This window comes from Pipistrellus hanaki (genome assembly GCF_964339955.1).
Source record: "Pipistrellus hanaki genome assembly, chromosome: 16".
Lineage (NCBI taxonomy): Eukaryota > Metazoa > Chordata > Mammalia > Chiroptera > Vespertilionidae > Pipistrellus > Pipistrellus hanaki.
In genome coordinates, this window is record NC_140518.1 from 19,215,267 (window position 1) to 19,234,186 (window position 18,920).

General features: G+C 42.9%; 1 protein-coding gene across 2 annotated transcripts in view; it reads left to right on the plus strand.

The window, feature by feature from the left end:
- The first annotated feature begins 7,577 nt into the window (after positions 1 to 7,577).
- The window catches only part of GDPD1 (glycerophosphodiester phosphodiesterase domain containing 1), a 44,616-nt gene continuing 33,273 nt past the window's right edge, over positions 7,578 to 18,920 (plus strand). For both annotated transcript variants that reach the window (XM_084861750.1, XM_084861751.1), the window contains exons 1-2: positions 7,578 to 7,855; positions 16,104 to 16,146. In XM_084861750.1, coding sequence (XP_084717876.1) covers positions 7,717 to 7,855; positions 16,104 to 16,146 — 182 coding nt within the window. In that variant the 5' untranslated portion in view covers positions 7,578 to 7,716. The remainder of the gene's footprint in view (positions 7,856 to 16,103; positions 16,147 to 18,920) is intronic.

The following is an 18,920-nucleotide window of genomic DNA, read 5'->3' on the forward strand; positions in this document are numbered from 1 at the left end:
ACATATCGGTTAAATAAAATTGAGATTTGTTTTATTTAAAATGTTACATTTTGTAAAGAAACTTGACATTCGTTGTTGTAACTAATGGTCTTTTTATTTTTATTGATTTCAGAGAGGAAGGAAGAGGGAGAGAGAGAGATACATTAATGATGAGAGAGAAGCATTGATTGGCTGCCTCCTGCACACGCGCAACTGGGGATCAAACCTGCAAACCAGGCACATGCCCTGATGGGAATTGAACCCTGACCTCCTGGTTCATAGGTGGACCTGGTTCAAAGCCATGCTAATGATCCCCTGTTTAATGTTTTCAGGCCAGACATTCTCAGACATTGCTCCATGGCTAGGGGCTGCTCTGGCTGCTTCAGAAGCAGCTGGGAAACTTTTAATTATGATTCTTGGGGGTCTACCCCAAACCTTCTGAATTAGAATATTTGTATTAATCAAAGATTATAGCATTTGCAAATGTATGCTGAACTAGTTCATCATATATGAGTGAAGAACAATTTATAAATTTCCCAGTAAGCCTTATTTGTTTACATCCTTATCTCAGAAAAGATTTAAGGAGAATTATAGGAAATAACTAAAACAGTGAAGTAAAAAGAAATGATCCAGAACAAATCAGAGTAGAATATCAATACCAAGGAAAAGGCTCAGTTTAAATCATGAAGCCGTGCTGAATAGCTCTGGGAACCCCTAGTTTGCCTATGAGCCCCCAAAGCCAAAGTAAAGAGAGAAACATGATTTGTTGGTGTCTAAATGGGGGTGGGGGTGAGCATGGGGATGTGTTATTTGCTCAGGGGGAACCCAGACCTTTAATGCTGCTAGCTTGCCTGGAGCCCTTACTGGAAGTCAGCCGTGGTTATTTTCCTGGGCTGCCCCTCTAACCTTCACAGACCCTCTGAGTTCGGTCCTGTGTTGTCCCCGTTGTGCATGTGAGGAGGCTGGGCTTCAGTGACTTTCCCAAGGCCCCGGCGAGGAATCCTGGGGGAGCTGGCCTCTCTTCTGTCCGGTTTCATAGCCCAAGCTCACGATCACTGCACTGACCTGACTCCTGCATTCCGTATAAGATGGGGGAACAAAGCAGCCTGCCAGGATTGGGTAAAGGGCTATAAGGCATTTATTGCACCTTATATGGCAGGTTCTCTGTCCTAAAACATTTTCCTAATTGAAAGGGGAGACTTTTTGGCCAGGAATTTCTGGGAATGGAAAATGGAAGCGATGCTCGGGTCCTGCCACCAGAGAGCGACATAACTACTCGTTGGTCTTCCCACAACCCTGTGTCAAGCCTGGTGTTGGAAGAGGAAACAATTGCAGGTTTGATTTGGCTCTTTTTAGGTCTAAAGTTCCTTCTCCTTTTTTGTGTGTGTGTCCTTTCATTTTACATGGCACATGGGAGAAGAGGGAAATGCGATGGGGTGGGAGAGTCTGGCAGGTCCTTGCTCCCCCAAGTGCAGTTGGTTAAGACCCAGGCCATAGGGCAAATGTGTCAAACACAAGGCCCGCGGGCCAAATCCAGCCCGCCAGGCCTTGCAATGTGGCCCGCACCGCACTGTCATCACTGCACTCCGCTGTCAGTTTATGACATTGTCAGTTTATGACTGTTCAGTAAACCATTCGGCCCGCGATTTAGGCTGGATTTTAGATTTTGGCCCCTTCTCTGATTGAGTTCGACACCCCTACCATAGGGCCTCTGCAGGCCCTCCCCACTTCATCCCTGTGCCTCTGGTACAGATTCTCAGCCTTGGTCCTACATTGGGCCCAGCAGGGAAGCCCTCCCATCTCAGTATCCAGCTGCCAGAGCCTGGCATATGCCTGGCACCGTGTTAGCTGTTTTAGGGCAGATGAGTTGGAAGCAACCTCTGCCCTCTGCACTGGGCATAGTTACCGAGGCAGCGGTGAAAGCCCTGGACCCAGGATGCATACACTTGGCTTCAAGTCCCAGCAGCCCTGCTGGCGGCAACCACGTCTTTCTCCTGAGCCTTGTCTTTCTCTCCTTAGAATGGGGTAACAGCTGTCCCGCACCCCCTCCCAGTTGGACAGGGGCCCAGAAGACCTTGTTTGAGGCAGACTCTAGAGGTCTGAAGTGAGGAGTGTCAGCCTTGGCCTCTCTGCGATCACCAGAGAACTTAACCAATCCCCATTCTGGGGCTTGTCCCCAGAGGCTTTGAGCTACTTGATCTCAGGTGTGGCCTAGGATTCAGGAATTTTTTTTTTTTCTCTAACCTTCAGGAGGCTTTAGCTGAGCTCCATTCCAACGAGAGGCCTTAGCTCAGTCTGTATGCCCTTTGAGCCATTGACATTTTCGTTAGTCCACGAGGGAGTTCCAGATAAGCATCCACCCTACATTCACAACGCAGGGTACTAACCACTATATGGTCATGGCAAGCTACGGAGCCTTTATGTTGAATATTCAATCCAGCAAAAAGCTCAGCTCTGCCTCACATGCCTCTTGCTGGTGTACAGCTGTCTCCAGTCCAGCTAAAGGGTTGGTTGTGCTCAGTCTCCAAAATCCTCGATAGATGTCATAGTTCAACCTTCAGTACATCATGAGGTGATAGTCTCACCTTTAGATTCGGGTGAAGTTCAGCATCCAGTGTTGCCTATCAGTGTGAAAGATGCTGACCTGGGGTTTTTGGTAACTTCAAAGCTCCCTAAGAACTTGCAGCTGAGAAGGAAGTCTCAGCTCATCCTCCAGAGGCCACTGAAAGATCAAACCTCCACCCCAGCCGGAGATCCCAGCTCAGCCTACTTCAGAGGTTGATACAGCCCTGCAGCAGACTGCAGCTCCTCCAAAGCACCCTGAGGTGGCATTTCCATGTCCAGAATCTATTCAGGCTCAGCAGCCAACCTTGATTGAAGTCCCAGTTCAATCTTCAAACATGGAGGTCATCAAACTCCAGAGCCTACCCTGAATATGTTGAATTTTCAATCCAGCAGAAGAACTCGGCTTCTGGCTTGGATTGTCGCTGTGCCCCACTTGCCTGGGTCACTTGCTGTGCTGGGACCTTTGCCCTTCATGTCCAGGCTGCACAGGGCCCCACAGCTCCCGTTCACATAGCAGCTGTTGTGGCTCTACGTCCAGGTAGCTCAGCCTCTGGAGTTGGCCCTGCACTCAATCCTGGTGACCTCTATCCCTGGGGGACCCACCGAGCCTGCCCTTGGATCAGCAAAACCCTTGTGAAGAGGTTGAATTTGCATCATTCCAGTAGGAAGCCTCAGCTCTGCCTACAGAGGCCCCTGAGAAAATGGAACCTTCTACAAACCTTCAGGAGGCTTCAGCTCAGCTTTCAGAGGCCTCAACTTAGTCTACAGCATCCTCTGAGCCATTGAAATTTATGTTAATCCACTAGGGACTTCCAGATAAGCATCCACCCTACCCTCAATCTTTAATCCAGCAAAGAGCTCAGCTCTGCCTTAGGTGCCTCTTGCTGGCGTACAGCCTTCTCCAGTGCTGCAGAGGATTGAGCTCAGTCTCCAAAATCCTCTATGGATGCTGTAGCTCAACCTTCAGTACATCCTGAGGTGACAGTTTCACCTCTAGGTTCGGGTGAAGCTCAGCATCCAATGCCTGCCTATTCGTTTCAGGCCCCCCTAAGAAGGTTGAACCATCTGCAACCGAGGAGGTCTCAGCTCATCCTCCCACAGTCCACTGAAGAGGTCATACTTCCACCCCAGCTCAGCCTACTTCAGAAATTGATGCTACTGTATTGCAGCTGACTGCAGCTCCCCCAAAGCACCCTGAGGGGACACTTCCACTTCCTGGTCTTGTTCAAGCTCAGCAGCCAACTTTTTGATTTTTGGACCTGGAGCTAACTATCCCTCCAGAGTACTTTGCTTCCAAATGAGGACCTGTTCACTAGTGTGTCACAGTTGGTAAACTGGCTTTGTGTGCATTAGGTTCCAGTTGCTCTTTACCATGAGGTTTCAACTGGTTTTGTATGCATTAGGTTTCACTTCTTTTGTAGGGCAATTATAGATATACTTATTATTTTGTTTGTTTTTGAAAGTTTATAAAAAGTATAAATGATGCTGTTTTATGTAAGGTTTTTTTGGAACATGAGAGTTTTGGGATCCATCACTGAAAGCTGCTACCAAGCCCTCTAATGCATGGGAGGGCTCTTGTATTCTTCGACTGTCCAACTCTAACTTGCTCTGAAGCTCATGGTTTTCTATCCACCAAACTCTCTGGTGCTTTTAAGTATTTTTCTATATATTAGGTTTATTGGCAGTTACTTGATAACTTCCAAAGTGTGCTTTCATGCCCAGATAGCTTGAATACGGTTTCTGTCAATGATCTGGGGTACATCATAAATAATGACACTGTGCTTACTTATATAAAGACAGTGCTGCTTATTTTTCAAAACAATGTTTTGGCTAATTATATTACTCCCTTCTGCCCCAACAGTGGGCAGGACAGGCATTTTAATCTCCTTTTACAGGTGAGTAAAAACAAGATGAGAAAAGGGCTAACAGCTGTCACCTAGTGCCCAGGTCTCCAGCTCCCAGTTTTGGGCTCCGCAAGTCCATGCGCCTCCTCTCTCAGGACCCTTAGCTCCCCCTCTAACCCTCACCACCACCAGCAAGTATTTTTACTTCTTCTGGAAAAGAAACATAGCTGCACAATGGTACACTTGACCTTCATGTAGTCAGAAGCTTTTGGATGGTTCCCAAGTAAAGCTGAAATGAAAGCAAACTATGCAACTGACAAAATTTGCTTTCTCCCTCTGCATTTTGGGAGGGGTACAAGAGTGGGAGAAGCACCTGAAGGCATAATTGGGTGGAAGGAGAAGGCTCAATCCTAAATACTGGGGCCCTCTTTGATCGTGTTCAGCCGCCATCTCCTTTCTTCTCACCCCCTTGGTGACTCTGAACTACAGCTGTCACTGGCCTGGAGTGCAGTCACGTGAGCAGCGTCAGGGAAGAGCCTGGGCCAGAGCAAGGATGCGCGGCGACCGCTAGGGGGAGCGCGGGAACCAGGTCGGTCGCGGAACGGGCACCTCGCGCGGAGGCGCTGGACCGCAGACCAGAGGGACACTCCCCGTAGTGAAGTGTCGTCGTCGTCCTCGTCCTCGTCCTCGTCGTCGTCGTCGTCTTCCCCGGCCCCCCACCCCTCCCGCATCCCGCCAAAACTTCGGAAGACTGAGACGACTATCTCCGCGGAGCTCACGCTGGAGCCAACTTCCCAGATGTACCACCCTCCTGCCTCCTTGGGGGAACTGATGTTGAAAGAGCCAGAGTGTATCACAGAGCAGGGCTGGGGTACCCTTTCCTTTAGGAAAAGAGAAAGGTTTATCATACAGATTACCTAGTCTTTCTCTGGGGGCCCATGTGACAGATCACAGATGACCAGAAAATTACATACTGGTGGTTAAGATTATGTTTCTGGGAGAGGCTGAAACTCTAGTTAAATTAGGCATTAAATCTAGGTTTGTTACATGCAATAAACATTCTTGAAATATTGATGTTTATTGCATGTAACATTATATTTAAAATAGTTTTTCTCGAAATATTAAATGTTTATTGAAAGATGAGACCGAGGGCCAAAAACCGGGACTACAGGTTTTATTAGAGGAGAAGGACCCCTGCCGGGCTGGGAGTAGTAACACGTGTAGGGGTGAACACGCCTTTTGAGGGGAGGAAAGGGAAGGGATGGGGCTCAGAGTACTAGGGGCACGCTGATCGGTGGTTTCCTATAAGGCACATGATTGGGCACTTAGGTACTTAGGAATCAAGAGCTTAGGGTGTTTGGCAGGTGCTGATTGGTGGTTCAATGTACAGTCCATACAAGGTGCCCGGTTAGGTGCTCAGGAATATCCAGGCCGTGGGTGCAGTTTACATCATACGCTGTCCATCTGTCGGGGGGAAGGGAGGGTCCATCATTTATTGCATGTAACATTATTATACTTAAAATCGTTTTTCTTGGGGGAAAAAAAATCTAGGTTTATCTTGGGCCTTTAGCATGAATGATGCCATTTTGGGCCTGTGGTTTTTGTCTTTAACACTCCCTGTCTACCACACCTAATTCAGATTACGCTATAGTTATCAAAAATGGTATTTCCCTATAAATCCTCTGTAGGTTCTTCCTGAGCCTGCAGGGCCTTGATTGTTTTCAAAGCCGGTGTTGCTCAGTGGTTGAGCATCCACCTATGAACCAGGAGGTCACTGATTCCCATGGGGCATGCTAGGGTTCCAGGATCTACCCCAGTAGGGGTATTTCAGGAGGCAGCTGATCCATGTGTTGCTCTCATACCAATGTTTCTTGCTCTAAAATAAATTTAAAAATCATTAAAATACATAAAAATTTAAATTAAAAAAATAGATTATTGCTGATGATAAACTGAACAAAATCTTTTTCTGCTACTTTTTAAAGTCTAATGAAGGCACCTGATTTAAAAAAAATCTTCTAAATATTTACTCATCTTAAAGAAAGCTAGAATTTCAGGGAATCAAGATCAATAATAGAAGGTGAGAGCTGGAGGTTTTTATTTAGTAAAAAAAAATAAATCTCATTTTACAGATAAAGCAACAGAAGAGAATAATTTGCTTAAGGCCAGAGACAAGAACCACAAGAATTTAAATAACCAGTCTGCATTCTACCTCAGTGGAAGACTAGCTCTGGCCACATTTTCGGCCCGGGGGTTAATTCTTTTGCATTTAAACGAGGACTGGAGATTGGAATTTGTGGGGTGAAAGGGGAGCTAGTTGGGACTTTTGGAATTCAGTTTCCTGTCTTCCTAAGACTTCTGAGTGACAAACTATGGCCTTGTCGGCGTTTCCTTATTTTAAATAGACTCCCTAAGTCAACAAATATTTGACTGCCTAACGTGTAGATAGCATGGGGATTGTATTTCCATACTAAATTAAAGAAGAGCCAGTCCCTCAAATATTTGACTAATACATTGGTACCTGGCATGGGCACATGTTGCTCTAGGGCAGTGTTTCCCAACCTTCTCTCATGATGAGAATCACCTGGTGGAGTTGTTAAAACACAGATTCCTGAATCCCAACTAAGAAGTGCTAAACTAGGATTTTTGGGAACATATAGGTAAAATTGTATACTTAACTAGTGCTCTAACACAGATGTTATATACAGAGCACTAAGTTAGGTATGCAATTTTACCTATATGTTCTCAAAAATTCTAGTTTAGCACTTCTTAGTTGGGATTCAGGAATCTGTGTTTTAACAACTCCACCAGGTGATTCTCATCATGAGAGACGGTTGGGAAACACTGCTCTAGGGGACGTTCTCTCTCGGCTTAGACAAATGGTTGGGTTTGTTAATTGTTTTAACAAGCGTTCACTCCTCCATCGGTTACAGTTCCTTGCCTTTCCCAGAGCAGAGGCTAAGCCGCACGGTGCAATCATTCCCTTTTTACGTGGATCGTCCAACGATGCCAGGCCCTCTCTGCCCGAGTAATGCGGAGGGCACGGCCAGGTCCCCAGCTCCCGCCGCGGTGGGGAGCTGCCGCTGACCCCCAAGCCGGTCCCGGCCGGCGCCCACCCCGCACCGGGCGGGCGGAGTGCGCCTGCGCGCCGCAGCCCTTTGTTGCCGGGCCGGCGGCTGCGCCTGCGCGGTGGGCGCGCGCGAACAAGTGCGCTGCGCCGCGGGCACCGGCGGGGGGCGGGCTGGCCCGGAGCCGCCGCCGCGTCCGCGCGACCGCCCGCCGCAGCGGCGCTCACAGGGCCTGGCGGCGCAGCCTCCCGCACTTGGCCGACATGTCCACCGCGGCGTACTACCTCCTCTCCACCCTGGGAGGGTACCTGGTGACCTCCTTCTTGTTGCTCAAGTACCCGACCTTGCTGCACCAGAGGAAGAAGCAGCGGTTCCTCAGCAAACACATCTCTCACCGCGGAGGTGAGGGGTCCACGGAGCCCGGGGGCGGAAACGGGCGCCTTTCTGTCGTGTGTCCTCCCCCCCCCCCCACTCCCCTCAGGTCCTTCGGGGCTCCGCCAAGGCTGGCGGGTGGGAATGCGCCCAGTGTGAGGAAGAATGGGGGGCGGTGAAGAGGGGGCGCCCCGGAGGCGAAGGCGATGAGGAGGGGGGTCTCCCGGGGGCAGGAAGGGGGTCTGGGGACGAAGCCGAGGGGAGGATTTCTCGGGCGCAACGGTGTCGGGGTTCCCAGGAGGAGGCGGGGCCGGGTGAGAACGGCGGACGGAGTTTCTCAGCGGACGCGGAGGGTCCCGCCGCGGGGCACTGGGGGGCGAGGGGTTAGGAACGGGCCGCTCCCGGGGGGCCGGGGGTTCTGGGGGACGGGGGTTCTGAGGGCCGGGGGGCCGGGAACGGCCGCTCCCGGGGGTCGGGGGAGCCTGTGGGGAGATCCTGGGCCGCAGTGTTCAGGCGGAGGAACCGCGGGGACCGGAGCGTGGGGCCGCAGACCCGGGCCAGCCCCACCCCGCCCCGCGCAGAGCGGGGTGATGGGTGAGAGGGGAGCCGGGCCCCTTCCCGCGCCCCTGGAGCCCGGGCCGGGCCCGTCACCGAGCGCCCAGGTGCCCCGGTCTGCAGACCTGTGGGGTTTTAAAGCCGCACCCACACCCCAGCCACCACACGTGGATTTCCAAAAGATGGAAAGGTGATTTCGTTATGACGGGATGGTATTGTTTAAAGAAAGCAAAAGTTTGTTTTGGAAAGATGTCTTGCTAGAAGGAGGCTAGATAGTCCGCCCTCTGATCTCCCAGACAGCAGTCTCAGCAGGTCCAGTCTTTGCCTCTTCATTGTTGAGTATTAAGTGTCTGTTTCATTTGAAATAAGATGTATAAAATGTCAAATTGGGTTATTTCCATCAACGTTCACTCTTCTTTAGAAATGAATGTAATACTAGGTTAAAATTTCTTGGAATTTGTAGCCTAATACTTAAAATGGTACATTTCTAGATTTATAGTCTAAAACTTGATTTAGTACCATCACTCCTTTTCTAACAAAAACTGGCCAGGAATAAGGTGTGGTTTTTTTTGTTGTTGTTGTTTTGTTTTGTTTTTTAACATTTTATTGATTTTTTACAGAGAGGAAGGGAGAGAGGGACAGAGAGACTTAGAAACATCGACCAGCTGCCTTCTGAACACTCCCTACTGGGGATGTGCCCGCAACCAAGGTACATGCCCTTGACTGGAATGGAACCTGGGACCCTTGAGTCCACAGATTGAGGCTGTAGCCACTGAGCCAACCCAGTTAGGGCAGGAATAAGGGTTTAAATGTCACAGAAATACATTAGCATTCATCTGTATAATTTTATCACTTCCACATAGTATTAAAGACTAACTTCCATGGTTATGCTAGTCTCCCACTCATGAGAAGTATCAAAGGTTTTAAGGTGTCACCTGCCAAACGCCATGTTGTTTCTCATTTGATTTATCTGCATTTTAATAAATGCATAGTTCAACTATAAAATGTACATGTAACTGCTAATACGCCTTCAACCATTAAAGCTCCAAACCAACTTTTAGTGTTGAAGTTGTTACTCTAGAAGCAATTTTCAGTGGTGATGGTCCTATTCTGGGGGTGGCAGTACACACTGCAGTTGTGTTTACTGATTTTCAAAAAGTGTGCTTGCTTAAAACCCAGACCAAAACAAAACTAGATCCTCTAAAAAGCTCTCTATCATTAGGGGTGATCTAAATTTTTATTTTAGAAGAAATACTCTTGTTAAAATATCTGCAGGCTCAAAATCTGTTTAACTCTGCTTGTATGCTGGGCTAATGCACTGTAGTAAGTTTCACTGTGTTAATGTCTTCATATGCTTTTGTGTGAAGCATCTACACCAAATAATATAGTTGAGTCCAGAGTGATAGAGGCAATATTTATTTTAAACACACACACACACACACACACACACACACACACACACACGCAAACACTGTAACTCAAGATACTCAAGATACTACGTTTCTGGCCAAAACTGGTTTGGCTCACTAGATAGAGCATCACACACACACACACACACACACACACACACACACACACAAACACTGTAACTCAAGATACTCAAGATACTACGTTTCTGGCCAAAACTGGTTTGGCTCACTAGATAGAGCATTGGCCTGTGGACTGAAGGGTCCCGGGTTCGATTCCGGGCAAGAGCATGTACCTTGGTTGGGGGCGCATTCCTGGGGGGGGGGGGGGCGTGCAGGAGGCAGCTGATAAATGTTTCTTTCTCATCGATGTTTCTGGCTCTCTATTCCTCTCTGTAAAAAATCAATAAAATATACTTTTAAAAAAAAGATACTACATTTCTGGGAAATAATAGACTGGGAAGGAGTCTCCTTGTTTGCTTTTTTTTTTTTTCTTGGACACTGATAACAGCAATCAGTAGTCTCTCTGTGCATATGACTAACATTTGGGCTAATACTATAACTGCCTAAAGACAAATACCTGATATTTCATATAAACCAGGTGTATAACCATTTCGAGACTGAAATATTGATAGCTATATTTGTTTAAAGTATATACACCTGAATTGCTATAACGTGAAACTCTTAATGTGTAACTCTTAATGTATATTATGTCTGCCTTAAAAGCATTTTCCTGAGTCAGATGCTAGACCTACCACTAATTAGCCTTGGGTGTAAGCCTGAGTTTACAGGCTTGCTTCTCTTTGAGTTGTTAGAGGACTAGGTACATAGAAAGCACTTTGAAAGTTTGTAGAGTTGAAAATATAAGCATGGATATAGGAAATCCACATTTGCATTTGCAGTAGAACTTTGAGTTGATTAGAAGATTGAGATCACCCTATACTTATGTTTTCAAAGTTTTAATGAACACTTTCACCTTTTTTAACATTGACCTTGAAAGTGGCTGTCTTGGAAATTAAATGCTATAGGTTTGCTTTGCTCTTACCTCTTTAAAGCATACATTGTATTGCATTATATTGTAATAGGATATATTAATACATTAGCTTCCATTACTAGGCCAAGTTTTAGATTTTATTAATTTTGTCTCTAACCTCTAATACTGATACTAATATATAATTAAAATAATAGCTTATTGTCTGCTAATTATCTACTACATGTTAGATAGTTTCCATGTGTTTCTTAAATTTATTTGACCAAGATCACACTTTATAACTACAGTGTATTGATGAAATATCAACAGAACCAAAGATATAACCTTTGGATTAAATGGAGAGCAAGCAGTATAATCAAGGGCCTTTTTCTTTTTTAAATATATTTTATTGATTTTTCACAGAAAGGAAGAGAGAGGGATAGAGAGTTAGAAACATCGATGAGAGAGAATCATCGACCAGCTGCCTCTTGCACACCCCCTACTGGGGATGTGCCCGCAACCAAGGTACATGCCCTTGCCCGGAATCGAACCCGGGACCTTTCAGTCCTCAGGCCGACGCTCTATCCACTGAGCCAAACCTGTCCCGGCAAGGGCCATTTTCTTAATTCCTTTATGAAATTATAGGTTTTGTTATTATTTTTCCAATTGTAAAAGTTACTCATGTTCATTATAGGAAACTTGGAAATATGGAATTGAGAAGAGAAAAAATAACTCCTAAAGTTTACTATCTGGACATTTTGAAGTATATCTTTTAAGTACATATTGTCCTGTATTTGGAATTATATGGTATATATATTTCAGATAGAGATAGGATAGCAGGGAAATAATATACTTTAATACTCTCTAATCTGTCTCCATGAGCCAATTGAATTAAGCAACAGCCTTTAAAAAGAAAGTCTACTTACTAGGAATTAATGGTCAAATAATTTTTAAAAATCAGCTGATCAGCCCTGACTGGTTTGGCTCGGCGGACAGAGTGTCGGCCTGTGTACTGTAGGGTCCCAGGTTCAATTCTGGTCAAGGGCATGTACATTGGTTGTGGGCACATTCCCAGTGGGAGGTGTGCAGGGAGCAGCTGATCGATGTTTCTCTTTCATCAATGTTTCTAACTCTCTATCCCTCTCTCTTCCTCTCTGTAAAAATTCAATTAAAATATTAAACAAAAATCAACTGATCAAATTTTTTTAATGTTTTTTTTATTTTAAAAAATTTTTGAGAGAGAAAGAGAGAGAAAGGAGATGGGCGAGTGAGATAGAAACATCAATAAGAAACATCAGCCCTAACCAGTTTGGTTCAGATAGTCGGCCTGTGAACTCAAGGGTCCCAGGTTCTGTTCCAGTCAAGGGCATATACCTTGGTTGCAGGCACATACCCAGTAGGGAATGTGCAGGAGGCAGCTGTTCGATGTTTCTAACTCTCTATCCCTCTCTGTAAAAAAAATCAATAGAATATATTTTTTTTAAAAAATAAACATCAACCGGCTGTCTCCTGCATGCCCCCTACTGGGGATCAAGCCTGAAACTTGGGTATGTACCCCGACCAGGAATGGAACCAGTGACCTCTTGGTGCATGGGTCAATGACATTCAACCAGAGCCACACCAGCTGAATCAACTGGTCAAATCTTAACCTTTCCTTCTAATTTTTCACCCTTGCAATTAAGCAAGAGTGCTGTCACAGTCTGGGCATGTTGCCACAGATCGATTTAACAGGTGATAAGTCTGAGGATAAAGGTTGCTTTTGGGCCCTGGCCGATGTGGGTCAGTTTGTTGAGCATCATCCTATGCACTGAAAGATCGCCATTTCCATTCCTGGTCAGGGCACATACCCAGGTCGCTGTTTCAATGCCGGGTGGGTTGTGGTGCTCGTGGAAGGCAACCGATGGCTGTTTCTCTCCCCTCTCTCTTTCTCTCTCTAAAATCATAAAATAAAATTTAAAAAATAAGGTGGAATGAAAGTATCTCTATTCCTAAAAAAAAAAAAAAAAAAAAAAGGAATTTCATGAGAGAAGTGCCAACACCAAATAATTCTTTGGAGAGGAATGACATACTCTTAATTTAGTCAGGGGTCGGCAGCCTTTAAGACATAAAGAGCCACTTGGACCTGTTTTCAAAGGAAAAAAAAAACCTGGGAGCCGCAAAACCATTGCGACATTTAAAACAAATATAACACTGCATATATTGTTTCTTACCTTAATGCTATATACCGGATCGTGCAGAAAAAGGATTTTTTCACTTAACAAAAAGAGCCGCATGCGGCTCCGGAGCCGCAGGTTGCCGACGCCTGCCTAGGCTTTCCCCATATGAATCTAATAAGTAATTTGTCCCATGCACCAGAAGGTCTCTGGTTTGATCCTCAGTCAGAGCACATACAATTATCGACCAATGAATGCATAAATAAGTGAAACAGCTAATTGATCTCGCTCTCCCTTCTTTCTCTAAAATCAATAAATAAGAAAAAAAAAGGCAGTTTCACTTAAGAATATATTTGGTGTATTATTAAACATTATTAATGTTATTAAATTTCAACCTTCAACTATACATAGCCTGTGTGACATAATTAGAGGTATTCACTTTTACTGCATACCAAAGTACGATGATGGTTATCTTGAAAAAAAGCACTTGTATGGTCATTTGGCTTGTGAGCTGAATTTACCTTTTTCCCCCACAGAACACCATTTTTACTTAAAACAAAACAAAACTGACAGCTGGTTATGGATACTTGAATATTCAGCAGATATGTTCTTGAAAATGAATAAAGTATATCTCTCATTAGCAAAAAAAAAAAATAAATAATAATAATAATAATAATAATAATAAATAATCTAGCTGCCTTCTATAACGGTAGTGCCAATGATTAAATTTGAACTTTTAAGCAAAAATTAGAATTTTGAAAACTTGCATATGCCAGTGTGAGCTTGATAGCTTTCCAATTCTCAAAGATTCTCCTAATAAGATCAGATGTTAACAAATGAGATTTTAAAATATATATTATATAATGATATGTGTCAGTATTTAGAAGATTGGCATAATTCAGTGAATCAGTATTTTCCAAAAGATTACTGGATGATATCAAAAAGCCATGAATGGGTGAAAGATCCATTCAAAGTTCACAGTGGACCAGTGGGTTTCTATGTAATAGAGTGTGAAAAGGACATTTATGTGGTTCAGATTCCACATTGCAACGAACTTATAAAACTCCCTTGTTGAATTCAGGTACATGTTAAGCAGATAGAATAATCCAGCTGCCTTCTATTAAGCCAGACATTAAAGAGATTAGCAAAAATGTAAAACATTCTTCTCATTAAATTTTTTGGAAGGTAGTTATTTTTCATAAAATATATGTTAGCATGAAATGGGTTAACTCTTATTTTCAAATAAATAAATTTTAAGGAGTCAATTTTTGAAGTTCTTTGAGGTAATCAGTAGAAGAGTCCTGAGAACAAGTGTCTGGAAACTGCCAGTTGAATGAACTCTTTGTAATAAGAATCATTGTGGTCTGAAGCGACAAGAAAGTACTTTGTCACGGAGGAGTTGCAAAGTGACTTCATTCTGAAATTAATGTTAAAAAACATTGGGAGAAAATGGGGAAGAGAAAGTCTCAGGCACATGGCATGAGCTTAAGACTTTGATTCTTCCCTCTATTTTGAAAGTAGTGCATATTCATTGTAAAGTGCTTATAAAGTATAGAAGAATGCATGTTAGAAAAGAGATCATTTGTATTCTGACCAAATTGATCATTGTTATTAATTTGCTTTGTTAAATTAAACTACTCACTGCTTATTGTGCCAAAAAGCAAGGACATGAACAGGACAGGGCAGTCAGCTTGAAGAAGCCAATGATGTTGACTTTGGTCATTTGGTTAAAGTGGTTTCTGAGAGACTTTTCCACTGGGAAGTTACTCCTTTATTCTTTGTAATAGCGTTTTTGTAGGGAGGTACTTTGAAACTATATAAATAAGCATTCCTCATCAAACTTTCCATTTATTAAAATAGACTGAGAATTTCCTATTTTATCCAGTAGTTTAAAATTTGTTACTATCATTCATTTGATGCTAACGTCGTTTCAGGTTTGGCTGGTGAAAATGCCTTCAAATTGGCTTCAGAATTCTTTTAACTTCCTTAGGGTGTTTTGTTTTTTGTTGTTGTGTTTGTTTGTTTGTTTGTTTGTTTTTGAGACAATAAACAGTCACTAGTTTACTTAACAATAACCATTTTAGCATTCTAGGTTTTTTGTGTGTTTTTTGTAATATTTTAGAGTGCTTTGTTCTTGAAATATTGGTTATCTGTATATAACATATTTCCATAGTTTTTTATTAAAAACAGACACCAGTTGGATGTTTTAAAGTCATTTAACCTCAAAACAGCACTTTCTAAAAAAAAACAAAAAACCACACACAAAAAAAAAACACAGCACTTTCTTTACAAAAAAAACTATAATCTCCATATTTATTTTATGTTTTCTATTATGCAACAACTCTAGTAACCATTATCCTCATTCTTATAGGTAAGAAAGCACAGTCTAACAGAGATTGGGTAACTTTCCCAACGTGACACAAACATCAAATAGACTGTAGAACAAAGATCAGAACTCTGGAGGCCCATTCCCAACTACTATAGTATCCTGCCTTCAGCCAAAGTGATTAAAGTGCAGTCACTTGTCTTAAGTAACTCATGGGGAAGGAAGGAGAGAAATAGGTAATAACTTATGCTATAATATGATAAATGCATGGCAGAGAGGTGCATAAGGGACTGTGTAAATACCGAAGAGAGATGTTTAACTCTGCTTGGGGAGGTGTATAGGTACCAAGTCCTGTTCTGTCTTTCCTTGCAGATATGACAGTTTACAAATCATGTTTACATGCTTTCACACTTCTGAGTTGTGTCTGTGTTTTGATCTTCGATTCTACCTGGTGCAGCTAAAAAATAAAGATGCCATTATACTCTTTAGAACAGCGTTTTTCAACCGCTGTTCCGTGTGCCGTAGGTGCAGACAAGACAAGAATTTTATAATTTTTCACTATTTTGTTTACTTAATATTTCATAATAAAGTAATTATAAAATACTTTCTTTGTGTTTATTTGATTCCTATTCAAGAGAATTACTTTATATATAGTCAATATAGGCACAGAGTTAAATTTTTTAACATTTTCTAATGGTGGTGTGCCTCGTGATTTTTTTCATGAAACAAGTGTGCCTTTGCCCAAAAAAGGTTGAAAAACACTGCTTTAGAACATTTGTAAAGATGTATCTTATTAAAATGAATTTATAGAAAAATAAAATGTGCAGAGTATACAAGTAAATGAAGTTTACATTTAATGTTTTTACAGGTGCTGGAGAAAATTTGGAGAATACAATGGCAGCATTTCAGCAGTAAGTATATAAAAGATTTACAGTTTATCTTTAAAGTGATGATGATTCACAAAATGAAGATAGTATACATGTCACATCCACTTGTGAATAATATAGTTGTTTCTATATTACTAAAATTGCTTTTTTGTGCAGTTAGTCTCCAGTGTTACAAATAGTGTGTCTGGCTTCTGCATAACTGAAGAAACTACATCAGAATTTGGGTAATCAAAAGATACTATAGTTCCAAAATTGAAAGAAGACATTTATAACAAGGAGCACACTGTGTGTAATGCTAATTAGTCTTGGAGAGAAAGAGAAAAGTAGAAAATGAAACAACTGTTACACTGGCTGCTGTTTATGAATAGGATTATGTGTCGACCCAGACCCAGTGATTCTCGTACAGACCTGAACCCATAATCTAATCTAAAACAGGGAATGTGAGAAGTTAAACCCTGTGAAAGACATTATCTATCCATATTGATTTTTTCTTATGTAATTTTAAAATCATTTTTATGTATATAAAAACAACTAAGAAATCAGGAAAACTTGGCTTATGTTTTGGTCCTGCTTGTCATCATTCAAAGACATTTTAGAGATTATTTTTCCTGTTACCAGGTCCAAAGGTATGCTTTTCCACATTTTATTTCATCTAAATTTTATCCCCCTGAATTTGTCATGGCTTATTTTTCCTGTTCTATAATATGATGCCTTTTAACTATAATCTCAAGAGTCTCTTACATTTTTAAAGTGCATACTCTTTCCTTCTGTCATAAACTATAAAACAGAATAATTTAAATTATTTTTCTACTGAGATTATATTTCTAGCTAGCTATAGCTAAATATGTTTATAAGTTCATTTGTACAGTTTCCACTGAGATACACCCCACACACATATTTAGATACACAGTTCATAAAGTATATATATATATATATAATGACATGTAAGTGAAGATGAGAAGATAAGATATTAGAGGAAGTATAAATAGTTGGTGTGGGAAGCCAGGTTAAGATTAACTAGAAAACTGAAAAACTACCAGGACTAGAAGAGCTATAATTCGGCAGAGAGGAAGAATGTGGAACGTTTGAGATTAAGATGTGAGGATATATAGACCAGGTGTGTCTAGGAAATTGTAAGGACCTTAAGACTGTATTGTAGTGGGGCTAAATAAATAATTAGGACTGACAAAGAGAAATAGATGCATCTCACGGTTTATAAAAGTTCTTTAATTTGGTTTATCAAATGCTTTCAATAACATCTTAAGTTATCAATATAGCTCTTCAATAATTTCTTGGGAGCAAGCATCTTTCCTCATTGCTCTCTCAGTCTCTAACATAAAGTGTATGTTACCATGAAATGGGTTAACTCTTATTTTCAAATAAATAAATTAAAAATTTTAGACATAATTTTCTGAAGCTCTTTGAGGTAATCAGTAAAAGAGTCCTGAGAACAACTGTCTGGAAACTGCCAGTTGAATGAACTCTTGTCTGTAATAAGAATCATTGTAGTCTGGGTGACAAGAAAGTACTTTCATGGAGGAGTTGCAAAGTGAATTCTTTCTGGAATTAATGTTAAGAAACATTGGGAGGCATTACCCAGAACTACAGGAAAGTCGACTGACTGGAAATCCTACAACAAGAAGCAAGGAGAAAACCAGAAGGAAGCACGGAGGAGCTGTAAAAGCCTAAGGTACGGAGACACGCGGCGCACGCGAAGAGGACGGAGCCGGAGAGGAGGGAGGCCGAGTGCCTGGCAGGCGTTCCCTAGCGGAAAGGAGATAAACACTACGACTGTGCTGGGCCCCCAACTGCTCTGAACCCCAGTTCTGGGCCAGACCCCGGGGACTCAGGCTCAGCCATAGGGAGCTGGGCTGTAAGTCGGAACCCCGGGGTAGCGGAGAAAGGAGGTCCCGGAGGCGCGCACACTGCCCCCAGAGAAGGAACGGTCGGCTGTGCCGCGGGATTGCCCTGACGGGAAGGAGACTGGGGCTCCAGACTGCTGTGAACGCCACCTCCAACTCCACTTCCAACTGAACTGAACCCCAATACCGGGCTCATTGTGGGAGAGCATAGACTGTTTGGCAGCAGGCGAAAATCGAGGGCACCTTTCTCTCAGAGGCGCCGGCAGCGAGCACTGAAGGACCCGCATAGGGCGGGGCTGACGGAAGCCAAAGCTGCAGGCTCCACCCTGAAACCCCGTCCCATCTGTAACTGCGAAATGCGACAACAAAATAGATCACAAACGAAAGAAATGGAGGACAAAAAGCATCTGGATATAGAGTTCAAATCTACGCTTCTAAGGTTTTTCAAGAATTTCCTAGAAAAGATGGATAAGGCCTATGAGGATATGAAAAGAGATCAACTAGAATTAATAAGAAGTCAACAAGAAATGATAAGGGATCAACAAGAAATAAAGAATACATTGTCTGAAATAAAAAATATTCTACAGAGTCCTAAAAACAGAAGGGAAGATCGCAAGAATCAAGTCAAAGATTTGGAACATAAAGAGCCAGAAGACACTCCTCCACAGAAGCTAGAAGGCAAGAGAATCCAGAAAATTGAAGATAATGTAAGAAACCTCTGGGACAACTTCAAGCGAACCAACATCAGAATTATGGGGGTTCCAGAAGATGAGAGAGAGCAAGATATCGAAAACATACTGAAAGAAATAGTGACAGAAAACTTCCCCCACCTGGTGAAAGAATTTGACTTACAAGTCCAGGAAGCGCACAGAACTCCAAACAAAAGGAATCCAAAGAGGACCACACCGAGACACATCATTATTAAAATTCCAAGAG